Below are 22,890 nucleotides of genomic sequence, written 5' to 3'. Positions count from 1 at the left end.
TTGATATTTTTGAGCAAGCCTTTTCCTATCCATCTTTAAAATTCGAAATACTTGTGTTAATTTTGATGCATTTTACATAAATATTTGGTTACTTTAGATAAAAAAGGAATAACTACAATGTATATCAATTATCTAAATAGTTACTTGCTAATAAAATAAAACAATTTATGAGATGAATACTCCCACAGCTAAGCTATATAAAGAAAAATCTCTCACATGAAAATGCGAGGAAGCTATTTTATCACAAGTAGTACATGTATTTTCAATCGAATGCATAGAATAACAATAATCCCCTTCATCTCTCTCTCTCTCTCTCTCTCTCTCTCTCTCTCTCTCTCTCTCTCTCTCTCTCTCTCTCTCTCTCACTCACATAAATTCTTGCTTCTATCATGTGGGTTATGATAAATTAAAGTGTTATCTTTTTTTTTCTTTTTTTACATAAACAAGCTTTTAATTAACTGTAAATTACCCGAATTCTCAAGCAGAATATATATGTCAATCATACTGAATGTTTTTCCATAACTGTGTATTTAAGAATAACATTTTATGTCATAACACCAAATTTTATTTTTAAAAATTCATTTGTAGAAAGATACTAATATAATACTTAAGACTATGGGGTCACCGGGACCCACCATCCTTATATTCGAGCGTTTATAACCAAATGTAAAACCAAACAATGCATTTCACCTTACGTATACTTAGACATGTCTTTGCTCTCGATGTTTTAATTTAAAAAAAATAATAAAGATCGTAAGTTAGGTGATGTTCCATGGTAAAATTTCTTTGATATTTGGAAATAAAAATCAAATACTGGTAGATGGTTCGGAATGGATACCCAACCTTCCCGCAGTAAAATTAAAAAGAAGTTGCGGCCTATATTAGACAAAGAACACAGCTATACATGTAGTGTGTATGGTCACCTAGGACCCCCCACCCCCCCCCCCCCCCACACACACACACACCAACTCCTCTTAAAATATTTAGTTCCAGGGGTAGATCCAGATTTTGAAGTTAGAGGGGGCATCAGTATAAGACAGGGAGTCGCTTTGAGGCCTCCAGATGGTCCAGGACAAAGTCCTGTTGGTGACCCAGGGGGCAAAGCCGGCCCCGGAAGCTCCAGGATTTTAGAGATTTTGTAGGGTGAAAAGGAAGTCTTCAAATAGACGTTTGAGATATTTCTTCTCGTGATTACCGGTATACTTAAAGTAAATAAAATTATTTAGAATTTTTAAAGGTTTGTAGATTTAGGACCTACAGTCATCAAATCCCTCTGTCTTGTAGAAATCCAAATACACATTCTTTTATTTTTTTTCTTTCGAATGACTGTAAATTAATCAGTTTAAAAATCAAGTTCTATGGGACAATGTAAATTAATGAAGTTTTAATACAAGATAACTATATATACCAGCTTATATTATAATAACAATGGAAGAGTCGTTAAAACACTAGTTAGTATAATCAATTACTTAAAGGTGGGTATATGGGTGACTGGTCATATTTGATCACAAGGACAGCGTAACCAAAATGGTTTTTTTCTGGGTTTTTTTTAGTTACACCATTGAACACACGCGTTTACTTCATATTGCACCATTGAAATCAGTCTTATGTAGAGAAATTTCCCAAGTTTAAAAAAAAAAGATAATTAAGACTGGCAAGTTGTACATTTTCTTGCCAGAAGGAGTATGAATTAACTTTATTTGGACAATTTTTTTTAGGGTTGTGGGGGGCGCCGGGTGCGACCTCCTTTACTCCGCCACTGATTTACCGCTTATTCTATAAAATGTTTCTCTTTCCAAGTTTTGTGGCATGCAACATAAATGATAATTGATTAATAAGTAATAATAGAAAGTGTTAGACTTTTATGCATTATCCATCCTTTGTAATGTTTAGAACTAACATACATTTTCACTATAATCAAAAAAGGGACCCCGCAAGTACATCTGATTGAAATTGATTAATAACGATACATGTACATTGATTTCTTTGTTTTAAATGATGGGGTGTATGGGTCGTATTTGACTAAAAACAGAATTCTTAAAAAGTCGAGCTATTCAACGATAGTATTTTGTACGTAGATTTACATGTATATGTACATTAATTAATGAAGCAAACTATCTAAAAGTTATTTTGATAATCTTGGTTGCAGTTCGCCCTTACTCTTAAATTCACCTCCATTATATCTGGATATGTCATTAATAAAATGGTAAAAACTTTCCATTTTAATTCATATACATGTAAATAGGATTAAATTATAGCGTATAATACAGCAACGTTACAATATGAACAATATTATATGTTTGCACTGCATTTTATTTAGATTAAATGTCTTGAGTACGACTTTGAGAAAGCTTCATAGCTTATCCAGAAAATCGCTGTTTGGTACTCAGTACGTGTATGAGTATGAAAAGGTTTTATAACCTCGATACCTTAAGTACGAGTACGGTTTGGAGCACGGAGTACGATTTGGAATACGAGATCGTACTCAAGAGAGTTTTATAACCTAGGGGCTAGGAAGGAAAACCGATAGTCGACATGTCGGATCGTTTGTGTGAAGGTTTGTTGTTTCTTTAAGAAAAAAATTAACTATTATTAATATGGGAAAGTCTGTGACAAGTGCATGGTTTTCACTTAAAATTGATCGAAATATTTTGCATGTGTCTTTAAAAAGGTACTGGACCAGTTATAATTATAGACTATCGACTAGCACAGGACCAGTTATCGGCTTAATCATGAGTTCGGGTGTTGCGTTACGAGTAAACAAACTTTATTAACTGCATAACATATATGGGTATGCCATAAATATATATACACTGTACTAAGTAAGTAGTATATATTCAAAGTACTTTCACTATTAGCGGTGACTCGGGGATGACGTAATAGGATTAAAAATGAGATTACTTTCCTATTAAAACTTTCCAATTTTGCATTCAATTTGACATGACAAAGGTTGAACGTTAGCGAATTTATACATATTCTTCAGGATATGATTTATGCAGTTGAATGTTAGCTCTAATATTTGTAATTCCAACTAAAATGTTGATGTCGTCTCCGATGAACATGTAGAAATTTATCGTGTTTGGCTAAATTGACGGTCGCGAATAATGGTGTAATTTTTGTCGAAAATCATAGGCCTTTCATTTTTAACTGTAATAAAAGCAAAATATATGCAGTAACATTATTTTCTAAAGAGTCGTTCCAGCCATGGGTATTTGTTATCATATTTTGGAATCACAATAGGGGACAATATTTCGGAAACAAAGAGAATAATCAAAGGCAGTTGTCTAAGAATAGTTTGAAACGCAACGATAAAAATACGGTAGATACCGCGACCAAAAGATTGCAACAAGAAAGTAATACCAGCTTCAGATTCCGCCGCCGCCGCGTTAGAAAAAGAGGATGTTTGTGACGATATCCCCGTAAAAGAAATCAAATTAGAATATAAAGAGGGTTCTGATAAGGTTATTCAAGACAAAAAATGGATTTCTGGGCTTAACGTTTCGCACAAGAAAAATATTTTAGATCCAAAAGGTTGGTTTTGTTCCGAAATTATGAATTATTCATTAGATATTATCAAAAAGCAGTTTGAACACATAGTATGGGATACAGTTAACAAATCTCGCAGTTATATTTGACAAACAAACTAATTCATGGAAATGCGATAAAAAAATTTGAGCATATCAAACCCCTTTCAGTTTAGATACATCATACGGGTATGAGTCATTGGGTAACATCTTTTCAAAATAACAGTAACAGAATTTGTATTTAAGATAGTCTTAGCAAGAACCAAAATGTAAACACCCCATCTCTTGAAATTCCACTCTCTATTATGTATTGGCGTGATACAAATTCAATACCTATTAAGATTTTAGATGCTCAACAACAAGAGAATGGCTATGATTGTGAACTATTTGCAATTGCTAATCTTGTAGAATTTTGCTTCAATCCCGATAATTCATTCCAAATTGAAACCTCTCTCAGAATGCATGTATGTAATCTTGTTGAATGTTTAGAAAATGGTATATTTACAAAATTACTAACAGAATTCATCACAATCTTTTGACACTACTACAGTTTTAAAACATAAGAATTTAGCAATTCATTGCTGTTGTTCTTGTGGGTTTCCAGATTGGGTAGATGAAATGGTAGGTTGCGATTTTAAATTAGGGAAAAACGTTGTACCGTTTGGAAACATTCAAAATGTGCTGATGTAAATAATGATTGTACAGATTGGTTTTGTGATGACCATTGTCGTGAATAAATTTGAGAAATATGTGTTGTTTTATGCAAATGTGTTGTTTTAAAAAAAAACACCTCTTTGCGTTTTAATAACAGGTAACAGGCGTTGTTCACACATTTCTGTATTTTGGCTTCTTAACCTAAGTTAATCGATTAAAATTTGTAAATTTTGTGTGTAAAATATTCATTCCGGCAAAGGTTTTGAGAATTTAAAGTTCTTAAGTATATAAAACTATATATTTTCTGAAAGGTATATATCTTGGGATTAAAAAGATCTTTACCGAATAAAAAATCATTCAATGATATTAACGATACATGTGATTATGTCTGGATGACTGCACAATTATGGCATTCTTTTTTAATGAAAAAAATCATTCCGGCAAAGGTGTGTGTTCAATTTGTAAAAATTGCAAAGATATGATCGCAATAATATAAAAAAATTGTGTCCGAATGAAAAAACGATCGATGAAACCTTTTTGAGATATTTAGTGACTTATGAAGATGACTACCTCATCCCGGCACATGATTTTTACGACCATAGCTCATTCCGGCAAAGGATTTGCATATTAAACATTCAATTATCAAAAATGTTTTTATATAATTGTATAGCACTATATCTATAGATGAAAAAAAAAACCCGAATGAATGTCTATTCCGTCACCATTCATTCGATTTTTAGTAGAATAATAAATAGCTTGATACTCGAGTAATTTGTTCAATACAGTAACAATAGTCGACATAACCAGTACTATATAGCTAGCAATTTGTTGTATCATAAAATATTTATTTATTTAGCAATGAATGAACGAAAAAAATATTTGATTACTTTACGTTTTAATCAAGTGACTGATAACTGTTCCAATGATTCGTCATACATGAACTAGGCAAAATAGGGGTCTTCTATGGACGCATAAGGAACACTTTAAAATAACTAAATAGAAAGAAAGATAAGGATTTAACCATTTGAGTTGTCAAATTGTATGCATACATGTATATATTCAGATATAAATTAAAATGAAATACGATGCAAACAGTTAATATTACCCGATAACTGGTCCATTATAGTACCAGTAAATAAGTTTAAGTGAACTGCGAAATCTAACAGTTCTATTTTTTTTGTGAGAAGATCAATTATATATTAAATAATCCATGGGGTTAACTAACTATTTTAAATTTTTTTTTTAGAATACTCTTGAAATCTATCAAGGTGTCTGACCATGGACCGCCGTACTTGGGCCCAGGATGTGTTACGGTGTCATCTCTGTGAGACCCCAGGCCCCCCTATGTTCTGTGACATTTGTCATATACATCTGTGTGTAGCATGCGTGGGAAAACATCTCTTAGATGAATCCAAAGAACACAAAGTGGTAACATTCAAAAAGCAGGGATTTGCACCTGAATGTTCCAAACATTCCAAAAAATTGTGTGAACTTTATTGTGAACAATGTGATATTCCTATTTGCGTGGAGTGTGTCTCCTCTGGTGAACATCTAGGCCATAAAGTGGTTGGGATTTTGAAAATTGTAGAAAACAAGAAAGAAGCTTTACGGGGAGAATTACAAGAATTAGAAAATATCATTGATCCTAAATACCAAGCGATAGCATCTAACATCCAAGTTCAGAAAGCTGATCTGAATAAAAACTCAAACAAACTGACAAAAGCTATAGATAGACATGGAGAAGCCTTGCACATAGAAATAGACACTGCTATTGAGAAATTGAAATCTGATGTGGATGCAATGAAATTAAAACATATGGCTGACCTAAATAAACAGGAAAATGAAATAAAACGCAGTATTTCCGATATTGCACTGATAATTGCTGATCTGAAGAAATTAATGAACTCCAATGATGTCATCCTCATCAGTGCCTACAACTCCAGGAATGCTGAATTCAGAAGATTGCCTCCTAAACTCACAGTTTCTTTACCAAGATTCACCCCTCAGAAGATAAACAAAGAACAGATTTTTCAGCAGATTGGTTGTCTGTCAGCGTTTCCTATCAAAACAGAAGAACATGGCTATACAAATGGTTCTCCCGGTGCTGAGTCCTCTCCCCAGGACAGACCGCTCATTGATATACCTCGAATCATCACAGAAATAAACACTGAGTATGGAGAATTTAATAACTTACTCAGTGTGTCCTGCCTGAGCGACGATGAAGTGTGGACGAGTGGTATGGACAACATGATGAGACTCTACAACCTCCACGGTAAACTAGTGAAGTCAATCCAAACCAAGTTAGGGAACAGATCAATAGACAGAGCAGTGATACAGAGTGGTGAACTAGTTTATACTGATCCCCATGATAGAACTGTGAACATAGTGAAGAATGCACAGATACAGACAGTGATCAGACTGCAGGGATGGAAACCGTGCTATATTTGTAGTGCATCTGATGGGGATTTCTTAGTCGTCATGGAAAATGAAATTACGAAACATACAAAGGTTGTACGTTATTCTGACTCCAGAGAGAAACAGACGATCCAATATAATGACAAGGGACAACCCCTGTATTCATCGCAAAGTCATACCAAATACATGTGCGAGAACAAAAACCAAGATATCTGTGTAGCTGACAGTTACACTGATAGCCCTGCAGTAGTGGTGGTCAATCAGGCAGGGAAACTCCGGTATACATATACGGGTCCTCCCCTTCCCACCAAGGAGCCATTTGAACCAGTCGGCATCACGACAGACAGCCGGAGTCGGATCCTTGCATCAGACATTAACAACCAATGTATCCATATCCTTGATCAGGACGGACAGTTCCTCCGCTACATCGAAAACTTACATTTACAGCATCCTCGGGGTTTATGGGTGGATACCAGAGGCTTTCTGTTTGTGTCTGAGCGCTACACCGGTATAATAAAAAAAATTCAGTATTACATTTGAACAAACTGTATTATTTTTATTACCAATATCATTAACAATCTTACTTTGTTTATGCTCGCATTTTATGAATACAGATTGTATTATAAATTAAATAAAAAAATGACAATAAGAAACTGTCAACCATCTCAAAAATCCATAAAACGAAATAAAAGTTCAAAACGGAGCAACAAGGACCTCTAAAAAGATAGAAGTAGGATCAGCTGCAGGTGCCTAGGAGGAGTGAGCATCCTCTGCTAAGTGGTCACATATATTGTCAATCTATTTTTTACATGTAAAATGAAAATATTCTACAAGGGCCTACATTTATTTCCGCAAAGTTTCAGATTCTTGATAGGTTCACATTGACCAGAAAAAATACCATTAATATCTGATTTTCAATTGGATCCAATATACCCCCATTTAGAATTTTGACATCATGAAATTATCTCTTCTGCCACTTTTATCGAACAATACAATCAAACAACATAAGCATGCTAAGTCTAGTAATACTTGGATATTTGACATGCATCGTTTATAGATAGTTGCACAATAGTATAAATTATGTTTCTATAATGTGTGTGATATGCTGTTTTATGTGATTTCACTCTTCCTTGAACATTGCAATTATTTTAATTTTTTACTGACTGATGGAATATTGATTGATGATGTTATGTGATGCTAGTGTATTCATTCTTTCTTATCCAATGCACTAAATAAAAAATTTGATTACTAGTAGCTGAATATTCATTGATGTGGTAATTGTGACTACCCAGTGTCTGCCCGATGGTCAACTCGCCATACACATTCCGCCATGATGTTATAGTCAATCCGCGTTCCTGGGCATCAATTCTTTCCATCAATACTAAAATCACCTCTTATTGTTCTTTTTTTATTTATAAACTTTTTTTGAATTAACCAAAGATGTCTGATCCATTGAAGGTATTTGCCTGCGATGAATAATGAATTTTTACCATGATGTTAACTAGTCAACCAGCGTTCTTGGTTACCCCGTTCTGGAAAGTTCTATCCCATTCTCTTACTAGAGGTCGTCATGCTTTGCAAGCAAAATGATATCGATCCACAGCTTATCCATCTAAACTAAAATTGCACATTAAAGAAACAATATGCTTCGTTTTATTTACTCAACGTTTGTCAAATGCTAACTTCTATGTTTACTCTAAGTTCCCAATAAATTTATGCAGTCTTTACGTAATCATTCAATATTATTTCATTGCAGGGATATATTTTGATGCAAACTCCCATTGACTTGGATCCACCAAAGCGTGTCTACCACCTTACTCCCATGTTTGCTATTTCGGGCTTGTTTATCGAAAATTAAAGTAGGTTTTATTAAATTTCACAATATTTACTTGTCTGAGGTAAGATTCAGTTATAGCTTACGGACATCATATCACACGTGTTGAAATACCATTAGTGTAATCAGTTTCTCTAATGCAGGAATTCATTTTTTTAGTTTATTGGCAAATGTCTTAAATTATAAGTATAGATATATATTATGTGTATCTGTATATCTACATGTATTATGTCAATATGCATCCATATATGTTAGGCGCGACCGGGTCTATAGAACCATGCCAGGATCTACATGTAGCATTATTATATAATATGAACATTTTTAGATCACCTGATCCGAAGGCTCAGGTGAGCCCATTTAATAAAAATTTGTCCGTTGTCTGTTGTTGTTGTTGTCGTCGTTGTTGTAAAATTTTCATGTTTTCATCTTCTTTTCCATGATTACTTGGCCGATTTCAACCAAACTTGGCACAAAATATCACTGGGTGACGGGGATTTAAGTTTATTAAAAGGAAGGGCCACGTCTTTTCTATAGGGGAGATTATTTAGAATTATTGAACATTTTTCGGTATTTTTCAAAAATCTTCTCAAAAACTATTTGTTCAGAAAAGCTCAAATTTGTGTGGAAGCCTCCTTAGGTAAGGTTAAGAAAAGTTTGTTTAAATTATGGTCCCCAGGGGTAGGGTGGGGCCACAATAGAAGTATCAAGTTTTACAGAGGAATAAACAGATACAATTTTTTTAAAACATTATTTGGAAAGAAAAGCTCAAATTTGTGAAGAATCATTCTCACTTATTGTAGATTCAAGTTTGTTCAAACCATAGTCCCCGGGGGTAGGGTGGGATCGTAATGGGAGATCAAGTTTTACATAGGAATAATATTTAAAACTTTTAAAAATCTTCTCGAAATCTATTAGACAAGAAATGTTCAAATTTGTGCAGCAGCATAATCAGGTAATGTAAATTCAAGTTTGTTCAAATCATGGTCTCGGGGGGGGGGGGGGGGTAGGGTTGAGCCACAATGTGGTGGGGGTGTATTTTTACATTGGAGTATATAGAGAAAAACTTTTTTTTTAAAACTTAAAAAAAACCTCAAGTCTGTGTGGAAGCCTCGTCAGGTAGTGTTGATTCAAGTTTGTTCAGATCTTGATTCCCGGAGTATGTAGATTCCCAAGAGAAAGGTGATGCCACAAAAGGGGATATTTAGATAGAAATACAAATATCGTTTTGTGTTAGATCTGCTGTACGTAATTGTCAAGATATTTTAAGTTAGATACTACAATGCTCATTTAAGCTATTTAAACTTGACCCCATCTGTATCTAGCACTAGCACATCTTGCTGAATGAAAATGCACGCTCGTACTGAACGAAGAATGCTACGAAAACCCTTTGACTTTTTCAGACAACCAATGCACGTCGCCTTAGTTTTTCCAATAGAAGTAACGGGAAGAATGATGTTTGTAGATGTAGAAGGATTTCTACGAGGCGTTCGAACCCTATCATGATTCACTATGCATTCAACTAAATTCTTTTCCGTATTTACAGCCGCATCCTTCGTATTAGGGGACGTAACTGAAGCCGGGATGACAAGGGGACGGAAAACTCTAACTTACCCATCCCCAATTTTTCAACTCTAGGAAATTGTGTCATTAAATTCTTATAAATGTTCTGGAAAGGCAAACCCAGCAGATGTTGCTCGGCATGACTTTTTTCTTGTCTAGAGTAAGACAGAGTGAATGATTGTTATCCTCAAACAAAGCTTGCTTACACTAAGGTATAGTTACGGTTGATTGCTTTCACTTCAGTAGTAGATACTTTTTCATATGCTAGTATGTCTTCAATTTGAAGAGGAAACATGCATTAAAGGAAGAAAATCGGAGTTAAAACAAAATGCACTATCCTGTATGGAAAAAATGAAAGAAAAGGTGTTCACATGTATAATTGTACCGAAAATTTAAAAAAAAGAGAAAATCATGCCAACAGGTGGAATCGAAGCAGGATACAAAAATGCGTTAATGCGGCAGGTGACAGCAGTGAAACCAACTGGGCTATTCAAACCTTACAGGTCTAACACGTATATTAGTACATGAACCCCTATAATACAAATATGTTTTATTTTTATTTATTTTTGTTTGCAAATCTCGACCTATGGGCAGGGGTTCTCTCCCCAAAACAATCGTAATTTAATTTATTCCTTTATCTTAACCTATAAACTATTTATCGATCTCCACTCAAAGTCAATTCTTTTGTAATATACAGGTTATCCTTTGATTGGAATGACGTGCTACACAATTTTAAGGATTCGAGTTTGAGACGTAATATCTTTGCCACAGGACTAGTCCTTCTTCGACGCTAGGGGTGTCTCCATGCTCTTGAGTGGGTGATTCTCTGTTTCCGTCAGTTTTTGGTATTTTTTTCTGAAACGAGAACTAGTTATTGGGCCATTTTGAAAAAGATGTATCGCAGGTTTGATCAGATGTGGTATACTGCTTTAACAAAAACTTTTTAATTTGAGACTAGTTCACAGTTTTGCTCACAAGGGTACTGATGACATTTTTGTATGGATGCAGAGTTTTTATGTACTGCTTTGAGACCGAAATGACCCCCTTGTAAATATTAATCATCACCTCCCACAAAGTATGCATTTAAGATGAGGTCATTGTCGACAACAGTGATCTTCGCTGTTTCGTGCTTGATGTGTTCAACGTATCCGGAAAGGACATATGCATTTTAACTATTCGGTTCATTGTGATATACTTTTAAAAAACAGAAATACCAAGAATTTATTTGAATTATTAAACAATGGTATCTTCGTTAGGTAAGATGTGCGTGTGCAATCTATAATTGTCTTCAGTATTGATACTTAATTATGTCCACAACTAGATATCCGTAGGATATAGATGTTGCCTTGTCGTAATTCGCCTTGAAAGATTTTAACTTTAAAGGAAATACTTGAGATCAATAACTAAGCACTTGTCTAGAATCGCGTACATTATTAAAGAGACTGACATAATGACAATTTAAAAAATTAGTTCTGGTAAACGTTCCGGGCATGTTATAGATTCTGGGCCAACATGAACACACCGAATCTACGATGGTGTGCCGTCACGCAAAATACATCAAAAGATTTCTCGTTCCTTGCAACTTTCATCATCATATCGTCTGGCACTAAAACCATTTACTCCAATCTTCAATCTGTTCCTTAGAGGGTAGCCTTTGATGCAAATCCAATTCATCAATGTTTTTCTCATTTCTTCAAACAAAGGCTGATATTCGGTATAAGCAATTACTATTTGCTCGGGTGGCGTTTGAAACATACCGCTGGCATGTTTTAATATTTTGTAAACAAGAGAAGTTTTACCAGTCATAGTTGGCCCCACGATCATAACTGTGGCGGGTGGGTGAAATGGTAAACGTAATCTCTCTTTCCACCAGACAATCATGTTCATGTTCAATAGTCATCCGAAGAAAACTTTCCTAGTTTATAAATTCACACTTATTCATAGAATAAAAAAGAATAGATTACATTGTGTTTATTTTAAAATAGTATGTATGCAATTTTATAGTCATGGTGATTACCATTACTATATGCAATCCGTTTGTAGAGATATATTTCTATATCCAAAATATCTCGATCGTCCTCCATCATAAAAAAGTATCATTTCTGCCAGTTAGATTCGTCTCCTAAAATTGCATAATTCCTCCATTCATCGTTTCTATATATTTTTGTATGGAACTAACACAGTGTAAACGTAATTGTCAAACGTAATTCTTATCATTAAAAACTTTGTCTGATTTGCATTCATCTTGTTTTTTTATCAAGCGCTCACTGGGGTATTACTCTACGTTTTGATAAATCTTCTATAGTTTTCCAACTGTCATCGAAATTGTAACCGTTTCGGGTGACTTTTTTTATAGAAAAGTTCATACACTGTCAGGCTTTCTTATTGTCAAACCACAGACTTTCATTCAAGGTCCACGTATTCTTGTTTATCTTCTCTTTTCTTTATGCATTCCATGCTATAGTTTTCCATTTGTACTGTACTACTCGACAGTAACAAATATTTTTATTTTAATTTTTGCGCATGCTCATTATATGGTATAGTCACCAACTCTATATTAATTATGTTTCTAAAAATATCAATGAATAACGTCCTTTTTATTGGATATGCATGCCCGCTATTTTGTAGAGTCAGCACCTCTATATCCAGTACTTTAAAAAAAATATCAATGGGAAACGTCCTCTATGCCGGAACGGATCCAATGAAAAAAGGTCCTCTTTAATGCTACTTTTCTAAACCATCCAATCAGAAAGGACCTCTATATTGCTATGTTCTAAAAAGACCAGTCATCTGTTACATCTCTATGATGTCCTAATAGTTACGTAATCATTGCAAACCTCTCCCTCTGTAGGGTAATACATGCAACATTTATGTTAACATTCCAGAAAGGTTTGACAACATAAAATTGAGATCATTTGGAATTTTGCACGGTACTTCCATAAATCCACAGGCACCTAGCCTCAATATTTTTCTCGTTAAAAAACGAAGGCCTACTGATATATAAATGTAGAGGGAAATTTTGTATTCACAGCAGATTATGTAGCAAGAATTCTAAACATTATATTGTGCAAGGGGCGTAGCTTCCATTGTTGCAAAAAGGCAACCGCCTCACTTGGCTTTTTATCACAATTCTCTTCACATAAATAATTTATCTATATATAGCAGAAAATATTTATTTTTTTATTTTTGTAAATTGAAAGCTTTTATTTAATATTCATTCAATTTAATGTAAAAATTCTTTCATATCATTATGTTCTGGATAACAATTCATGAGAACGGACTTTAGTTCTTTCTCCGTAATAAGACATCTGAAAAACTTGGGACGAGATCAAGAATGAGTTATTGGGACCAGTCCTGCTTTACTGTTTATTTATCGACACCAGACTGTTTCTGTTCACAACATACTTTCCAAGTTGGCTGGATCCAAACGACAACAAATCGGTCCATTAAAAGTTATAAATAAAAAGAATTAAAATGTGTATTCATCTTTGAATGTGTTAGAAACATTAGTAATCATTACACAATAAATAGTTTTGAATATTTTGTAGTACACGCATGTTCAAGTCTTCACTAAATAATGTTACAGGTAAAATTACGAATTTCTATCAAGGACAAATATGGTTTACATTCTAAAAAATACCAAGTTCATTTTCCGTTGGGGGGGGGGGGGGGGTTCCTCTAAACCTTCCCTCGTCCGCCCTGGACATGTGGGGGTGGGGATGGGAAGCAGACACCCGGCTAGTCGCATAGGAATTTTCAGTCAATAAAGCTACGCCCCCTGTCGTGTTTACATTTTTAAACAGCCCTCCTTATCTGATATCCGCCAGCTAATAAATTTTAACCACGTGATCACTTTCAAGGACCATCAAGACCGATTGCGGAAGGGAAAACAGTCGACATGTTGGGTCGTATGTAAAGGTTTGTTGTATCTTAAAAATATTAGTTATTATCATGAAAAAGCCTGTGACTTTAGCACATGGATTTCACTTAATCAGAAGAAATGTTTTGCATGTGCATGTGTTTTTGATGAGGTCCTGGACCATTTATTGGCATATTTTCCAGAAGCCAAATGATCTTCTAGAATACGATTGGGGATGTCCTTTTGAAGTGAGGCCAGGTTCCGGAATTATTTGTTATTAAGGGGATCAGTGGGCAACAAAAATGACGGGTTTTTTAACCAAAAAAGGTATGGTTCCTAGAAATCCTCTTACAATTTTTGGATGTCATCTCTCGGGATATAATTGGGGCTGTACTATATATGTACAATAAGGTTTTAAAAATTTAAATTTCATCCAGGAAGTCAAGTAGTAGCAGAAAATTGACGTTAATCACTAAAAAAAACATATAGCCCAGAACTTCTCTTATGCAAATCATATTCTACGATATGATACGGACTGTTCTACAGATGTGCATTAAAGTTTTAAGAATTTAAATTTCATCCAGGGAGTCAAATAATAGCAGATATAATAGCAGAAAAACACATAGATCCCAGAACTCCTCTGTTTATTTAATGGATAGACACATCATATTTTAGCATATGATAGGGACTGTTCTATAGATGTGCATTAAGGTTTTTAAAATTTAAATTTCATCCAGGGAGTAAAAAAATAGCAGAAAATTCACGTTTTTCACTCCAAAAACCCCCCACATAGATCCCAGAACTCCTCTGTTGATTTAATGGATAGATACATCATATTTTGGCATATGATAAGGACTGTTCTATGGATGTGCATTAAGGTTTTGAAAAATAAAATATAACCATGAGGCTTATGACCTACATACTGTTTGATGCCCTTTAAGGATCAATAATTTATATGGTATAGGGGTGTGGATCTCAACCGTTTTCGAGATATTTGTGCACTTCCTGTTAAAGGGGGTCACAACCACCCCCGGGGCCCATGACCTACATACCGTTTGATGCAAAGAACAATAATATATATGGTTTAGGGTGAGGATCTCAATTGCTTTGAAGATATTAAGGGACTTGGTGTTCGAGTGGGGTCAGGACCACCCTCAGGACCTATGATCTACATAACATTTGATGCCCCTTGAAACAAGGAACAAGAATATATATGGTTTAGGGGTCATGACTACAACAGTTTCTGAGATATATGGTAATTTCCAATTCCTGGGGGGGGGGGGGGGTGGGGGGGTGGGTATGACCCCAGGGGTCAGATCTATTAAAACCTATATATTGCCAGCAACAGTCAATATATGATTAGAAAACCCTATATTATTATCTTTGTCCATTTTCAAGTTACCATTTACAATAGAGTCTACGATTCTTACCAAATGGTTCAATGTTAGACCCCACACCATTTTGATCCCCCAGAAAAGTGGTTGTCTAACCCAAATGAGAAAAATCAAACCAGGGTGCACAATTAGATATGCAGGCATATCGTATCCTAGAGTTTTTGTACAATTCTGTTCAGCCATCTCTGAGAAACAGGTTCAGAGTGGGAAAGTATAAAAAGAAGATGAAGAATAATAATACATGTAATAAGAACCTTAAAAAACAACCAGTCTCCAAATTTCATTTGGGAGACTTAATAATAAAAAATTAAATAGAGATATTGTCAATTATCTATACATCATTGATGTTTGATGATCCATCAAACATCAATAATTTATAGATAATTGACAATTTCTGATTCTAAGGGGGTCAGGATGACCCCTTAGGGTCATGACTTACATACCATAATAATTTGATGCGCCATGACCAAAGGAGGAAAAATATCTTTGAATTAAGGTGGGGATCTTAATGGTTTTATGATATTTGATAATTTCAGGAAGAGCACTTTGGATCATGCCCTACATACAATCTGAAATGCCTTGAACAAAGAAATAATAATATATGTACATGATATATGATTCAATTTAAGAACCCAGATATAAATCTATCATCTATGTTTTGTAATACTTCTTATGTATATATACCGGTGCATGTATTAGTTTGTGGTCTGTTCTATACTATTCATGTTCATGACTGAAGTATGGCTTAGTCTTATTTCAAATTACATTAAAAAATTGTCAAATATATGACTTGGAACCCCCACCCCCAAACAAACTCGATTATTAACTGGCGCCACCCCCCTTCCCCCTGGAAAATTTTCTGGATCCGAGCATGTATTCCTTCTCAAACTATAAATAAAATGAAATAAAACTAACATTTTTTATGCTTAAAATGAAAATAACCTTACACTTTTCTTAATTGTCGAATGATCTATTATCAAAATATAATTTGGGGTCTTAAAGCCTTATAAACTGGTAAAAAATGTTATTCGTTTTAACAAAAATCACACTACACCTTTTAAGATTGACAAATAATCTATTGAGATATGACCAAAAGTTATATTTCTTTTCTAGGATCAACAATTAATATTTATCGACAAGTTAGAATTAATAACAATTAATGATTCAAATTATAAATGATCCCCCAATCAAACCTGGTTCTAAAAATTCAGTCTTCTTACACTCTTACATGTGTACAGTGGCAAATATTAAATCTTTCCTTGATTGCTTTTTCCTCTAATGCACATTAGCATTTTGAAAATTGCTTTATTTAATATTTAAGATTTATTAACAAAATGTTATATGCATGTGCATTCGCCTACTGTAAATTCCTTATATTACGCGAGTACTTATTTCCGCGATCCCGCTTGTTTATATCAAATTGCGAGATAATGAAATCGCTAACGTGGGACTTTTTTTCCTTATATCTTATAGTTTTCAACTCTCAGAAAAATAATGGATAGATTTTAAGATCCGCGAAGGATGATTCTCGCGATTTTACGCGGATATTAATTCCTCGCGTTTAAATAGGAATTTACATATTTGGGGCAATTGTAATGTCTCCTAAACAAAGCAGTGTCATCATTAGGCTAGGAATTACCCACCTTGATCAAACACTACATATGAATAAGATAAAATACTTTATTATTTCTAGTTCTAGAATGTCAGGGTGTCTCCGAGGGGGCATAACCTATATACAATTTGATGCGCAATGACACAAAGATCGAGAATAAATAATATAGTTTAGGGATGAGGATCTCAAAAGTTATTAAAATATACAGTGTATCACCATTTCCTATTTCATAAAGGGGGGGGGGGGTTAAAGACAACACCTGGGAGTCATGTTTTTTACACCATTTGATGCATCATAACGACATAAGAAGATATTTTGTATTTTCCTGTTTCATGGGGTCAGAACAATCCCACAGGGTCATGGCCTACATTGTATTTGATGAATTATAATACATTAAGAAAGAAAGATCCCTTTCTTCCTATTATAACTCATATAAAATGATAAGTCTCTACACTTATTTACATGTAATACACAAATTAAATACGAAATTGTTACAGGATCAATATGGGGTCAAGTAGTGTAAGTCTGCCAAATGAAAAAAAAACTTGCCCAATCAAAATGACAGAAACTTTACAAATGCGATAGGATAGGTAACAATAATAAGCTTATTTAAATATTAAAAGATGATGATACAGTATGCTGGCAATTAAATGGAGATCACTTATTTAGAAAGTGAAAGTAATACTTACGTACATACCGGTGCCTCATAATATTGTGCAACTATACATGTATTATTCTTGCCTATATTGGCCAACATCATAATGATAATCCAAATACAGCACAATATGAATCCCTTTAGCTGATCATCACAAAAGAAATATTTATGCATGTTAACTAATTCATTTTTGCATTTGGAAAACACAAACATGTATTTATACACCACGTGAAACCCATCTAACCAAAGAGCTGTGTAAAACTAGTACCCACTAATGATACCTGCAGACCTGTGTTGTGTACTTAACTTCAGACAAAGATCAGTTATTTGTAACATGCATGCAGCATTTTTATGACCTATTCTTCAAACCCATTGCACCTAACATTAAAGCGCAATGGATTGGAGCGTTTACGTGTCTGTAAGGGCATTGGGGTCCGCCGTGTATTTTTGTAATTTTACTATTGATATAAATGAATTTTCATGGGGGGGGGGGGGTCAAACCCCCTCACTCCCACCCCGTCTCTAAATCCGTGCACACGATGATGACAGCCGGCAACCACAGCGGGGAGGGAAGATAATTAAATTTTGTTTGTAATAACTATATATATAGACCATTATACTTTCTATGACATGAAATGTTAAGATTATTGATTAACTTAATATTCACATGCAAACAGTTTAACCCGAAATTGCACATAAAGTGCTGCTCATGTGTAGTATCATATGGGAAGGTATCTCATCCTTCAGTCATGAAAATTAAAATTTTTAAATGTATTACCGGAACTTGCATGTGGCCTTCATTTTCAATTAAACTTGTACAAACAGTTTTATTTAGAGGCAAACACATGGTGTGGGTATTATTGTCTAATGACAGCATCTAGTTTCATTCTTTCTTTCTTTTTTATTTTTTTTTTTATTTTTGCTTGTCTGAGAATTTCTTACTTTCATACAATACTACGTGCCTGACAGTGATTTTGAAAAAAAGAGAGATTTAAATTGAGGTATTATAACACGTTTATACGTTGATGTATAAATAATTAAAAGTCGACATTCCCGTCGGGCTTCGTTAAACGGTCCCTTCTCGACATGATTTATATACGGTAGAATTGACCCTGTAACATCAAAATTATAATAACATATAAATATAAATAAACGAAGTGATTTAACTTTACAAAGAAGGATTACTTATATTAGTAAATCATACTTTACATCTTATCTCCTTTTGGAAACAGAAAACCTATGTAATGGAGTTATATTAACCATTTTTTTTTTAAATTTCAGAATCTTCTTAAATCTATCAGGTGTCAGACCATGTACCCCCGAAGTTGGGCCCAGGATGTGTTACGGTGTCAGATTTGTGAAGTCCCAGCTCCCCCTATGTATTGTGACATTTGTCATATACATATGTGTAAAGCCTGTGTGGGGGAACATCTCTCTGATGAATCTACTGAACACAAAGTGGTGCCATTTAAAAAGCGGGGACGAAATCCTAAATGTTCAAAACATTCTAGACAATTGTGTGACCTTCATTGCGAAAAATGCGACATTCCAATTTGCCTGGAGTGTGTCTCCTCTGGTGAACATCTGGGCCATAAAATGGGGGGGGATTTTGAAAATTGTAGAAAACAAGAAAGAAGCTATGCATAGAGATTTACAAGAATTAGAAAAAAACATTTATGCTATATATCAGGAGATGGCATCTAACATCCCAGCTCAGAAAGCTGATCTTAATGAAAACTCCCAGAAACTTAAAACAGCTATAGAAAAACATGGAGAGGACTTGCACAGAGAAATAGACACTGCTATTGAGAAAATGAAATCTAATGTGGATGAAATTGAATCCAAACAAGTGGCTGTCCTTAATGAGCATGAAAGTGAAATCAAACGCATTATTTCTGAAATCGCATTGACCATTGCTGATCTAATCAAATTAATGAACTCCAATGATGTCAGCCTCGTCACTGCCTACAAATCCAGGATTGCTGAATTCAGAAATTTGCCACCCAAACTCACAGTTTCACAAACAAGATTCACTCCTCAGAAGATAAACAAAGAGCAGATTTATCAGCAGATTGGTTCTCTGTCAGCTTTATCTATTAAAACAGATGAACATGGCTACACAATGGATTCTCCTGGTGCTGAGTCCCCTCCACCGGATAGACCGCTCATTGATGTACCACGGATCATCACAGAAATAAACACCGAGTATGGAAACTTTAATGAATTAGAGAGTGTGTCCTGTTTAAATGATGAAGAATTCTGGACGTCTGGTCTGGACAACAAGATGAGACTTTATAACCTTAAAAGGGAACTGGTGAAGTCATTCCAAACCAAGTCAGGGGGACGGCCAACAGACATAGCAGTGACACAGAGTGGTGAACTAGTTTATACTGATCACACTGATAGAACTGTGAACATAGTGACGAATACACAGATTCAGACAGTGATCAGACTATTGGGGTGGATACCTTGGTATGTCTGTAGTACTTTCTCTGGCGACCTCCTGGTTGTCATGTTCAGTGATGATGAGAAACAAGCAAAAGTTGTTCGTTACTCAGGCTTTACAGAGAAACAAATCATACAATACAATGACAAAGGACAACCTCTCTATTCATCCCAAAGTCACACCAAATTCATCTGTGAGAACAAGAACTTAGACATATGTGTGGCTGACAGTTACACCCTTTCGCGTGCAGTAGTGGTGGTCAATCAGGCTGGGAAATTCCGGTTTAGTTACACCGGTGCTCCGTTAATTACCAAGGAACCATTTGAACCAGTTGGAATTACTACAGACAGTCAGAGTAGAATCCTGACATCAGACTATAACAACAACTCTATCCACATTCTGGACAAGGATGGACAATTCCTTCAAATCATTGACAACTGTCATTTGGACCATCCAAACGGTCTGTGTGTTAACACCAGGGGCAATCTCTTTGTGGCTGAGAATATCACTGGAAAAATAAAAAAAATCAAATATAGCATTTGAACATGCTGTGTTTATATATCATTAACAATATTATAAACGAAATCTATTTACATTTATATCATATACATGTCGATATCCTGTATCAAAAAATTAGTAATATAAAGGAATTATTTTATATGTTGCAGGAATATTTTTATTCTTTTTCTGCATTATTGCAACGCACTTTGCAAAAGTGAAAGAAGAATTATTTGTTGAGGGACAAAAAAACGGACAACAAGATATGTATTTCTTGTTGTTGTTGAAAAAATGAAGAAATAAAAGGCCTCTAGATATTATTATTATTATTCATTCCTGCAAATTTAAAGAACATCTGAGCGATCTCAGAGAAATATTGTGGTGAAATAGAAATGGGAAACAAACTCGTACCAAATTTTCGTGCCTAGGCGAGCTCCAAGAAATGGCGCCACTGGCGCCAAAACACTAAATGGTGCAAAACTTCAAACTATTGCCTACACATCCTGAACATTTGATAATTATATCACTGATAGTTTGCACAAAACTGGTCGTAAAAACATACAAACATACAAAATCGGCCGTAAATCGTAACCGGAATTGATGATTTCAAAATTGAAAACACTTCTAGAATTATGATCACTGTCAATCATCTGTTAAAATATTGTCAGACTCGCCCGCATAGTTTTCAAGAAATCGTGTACACAAAATCTTTGGAAATAATAATAAGAAGAAACAGTACGGCAACAACAAGGTCTGCCGTTGAGATGACCTAAATAATAAAAAAGTACGAAAGTTATAAGATCTTCCGTTGGAAACGGGAGACCTTAATTAACAATATTCAGCAGAATAGGATTTGAAATGCAATTAAAACACGTTGTTTAATATACAGAGTCATTTCCGAGAACTCGCGAGGACAGTATTTGTAAGAAAAAATACTAAAAAGGAAAAAGGTCTTCCGTCGGAAAGGGAAGACCTTATTAAGAAACAGTACGAAAACAATAAGGTTTTTCCGTTGGAAACAGCAGTTAAAAGGCGTAGTCTCCACCATTTTATGTGAGAAATAAAAATAGCTTGCTACCCGAGTGATTTGTTCAATACAGTAACAATGGTAGATGTAATCAGTACTGTGTAGATTGCAGTTTGTTTTCTTATAAATATATACTTATCTATCAATGAATAAATGAATGAATTCATAAAAAATTGATTTACATGTATTTTACATTTCAATCAGGTAGCCGATAAATGTTCATTCGCCATAAATCAGCGAAAATAGTCTAAGGTAGCTTGAGAAAAAAATATTTTAAGCAGGGGATCGGGGGGGCAGAATTCCCTCCAGAAGCTGAGTATCTTTTTTATTTAAAACAGCAATATTGTAATTGTACAAACTGGAAAAGCTCTATTAGATATATGTTTTGTTCTTTGTTCTTTTGTCTACATAAGATCAATAATATAAAATAAAAATCATCAACAGATACCAAAGAATAAGGGATAAACATCTAATAATTTATTAATCTAAGTTTTAATATGACGCAACCACGATTAACAGTACGTACGGTGAATGTCCGATTTTTTAACTATATTTTTTAAGTTACATGATGCATTATAACTATTTCGCATGCAGTTTTATACCTTGTATATTTTTCTTGTAAGGTGAAAAACAAGGTTGCTATTAACGGTTACCATGTGATGCAAACGCGTATTTATCATGTTTATTTCATGTTTTCAAATTCCATTGTACTATGGTAATTTACTTTCCCCTCGACAAGGTCAAAACAACCTTCATTTTTGGAAGTTTTTATTTTTTGCTCATAAATTGGAGGATAGATGTCCACCCAAACTGTGATCTGAAAACGAAGTTATTCTGCTTCTCTTCCTTTTGATACGGATCGCATTGGAGGATCCAGAAGGGTTGGTGGGGTGGGGGTGTCCGGGGGTTAGAACCACCCTTTTTCATAGACATGATTGGTTTTTTTTTTATTTAAAACGTTTTCACAGGGTAATTTTTCTATCTATAGTTTAAAAACTATAATTATCTTCTACAAATGCATTAGAAAAAACCTTTTAAAATTAATATTTTTGTACAACGGACCGTTATTTGTTTAATAAACAAAACCCTATAAAAATTTTACTGAAGTAAAGTAAATAAATCATCTTAAGGATGATTTTTACTCAGAATGAAAAAAAAAAAATCCACTGATGATAATGAAAAACTGATTATTGTGTGTTATAGATATTACATGATCATGTTATTCTCCACTTTCAAAAAAGTAGGTCAATGACCTACTTTTTGAGTTAATGGCCATTGAATATTTTTTGAAAATGTTAGAAAAATCCCTAAAAAATTTACACTATCATTCAGATTTTCTTTATTGAAAAAAATAATACAAATTGCTTAACTTTTTAACAAATGGAATACTGTTTATAAATGATAGTGACATT

General features: G+C 34.3%; 2 protein-coding genes across 3 annotated transcripts; both read left to right on the top strand.

The window, feature by feature from the left end:
* The first annotated feature begins 5,456 nt into the window (after positions 1-5,456).
* Positions 5,457-7,133, top strand: LOC105332402 (tripartite motif-containing protein 2-like). Its single transcript, XM_066072453.1, has one exon. It carries the CDS (start codon positions 5,457-5,459, stop codon positions 7,131-7,133), a length of 1,677 nt encoding a protein of 558 aa, XP_065928525.1.
* Positions 7,134-13,822: 6,689 nt separating this feature from the next.
* LOC105332276 (uncharacterized) lies at positions 13,823-20,768 on the top strand. 2 transcript variants are annotated; one of them, XM_066072183.1, is made up of 3 exons: positions 13,823-13,905; positions 14,050-14,173; positions 18,789-20,768. In XM_066072183.1, exon 3 carries the CDS (start codon positions 18,844-18,846, stop codon positions 20,494-20,496), a length of 1,653 nt encoding a protein of 550 aa, XP_065928255.1. In that variant the 5' UTR covers positions 13,823-13,905; positions 14,050-14,173; positions 18,789-18,843; the 3' UTR covers positions 20,497-20,768. The 2 variants fall into 2 exon arrangements, with proteins under 2 accessions (XP_065928255.1, XP_034332948.2); XM_034477057.2 differs by lacking the exon at positions 14,050-14,173.
* Positions 20,769-22,890: the final 2,122 nt, after the last annotated feature.

This window comes from Magallana gigas, chromosome 9 (assembly GCF_963853765.1).
Source record: "Magallana gigas chromosome 9, xbMagGiga1.1, whole genome shotgun sequence".
NCBI classification, from domain to species: Eukaryota; Metazoa; Mollusca; class Bivalvia; order Ostreida; family Ostreidae; genus Magallana; species Magallana gigas.
Note: the sequence above shows the minus strand (reverse complement) of the source record. Positions and strands in the feature narration are given on the sequence as shown.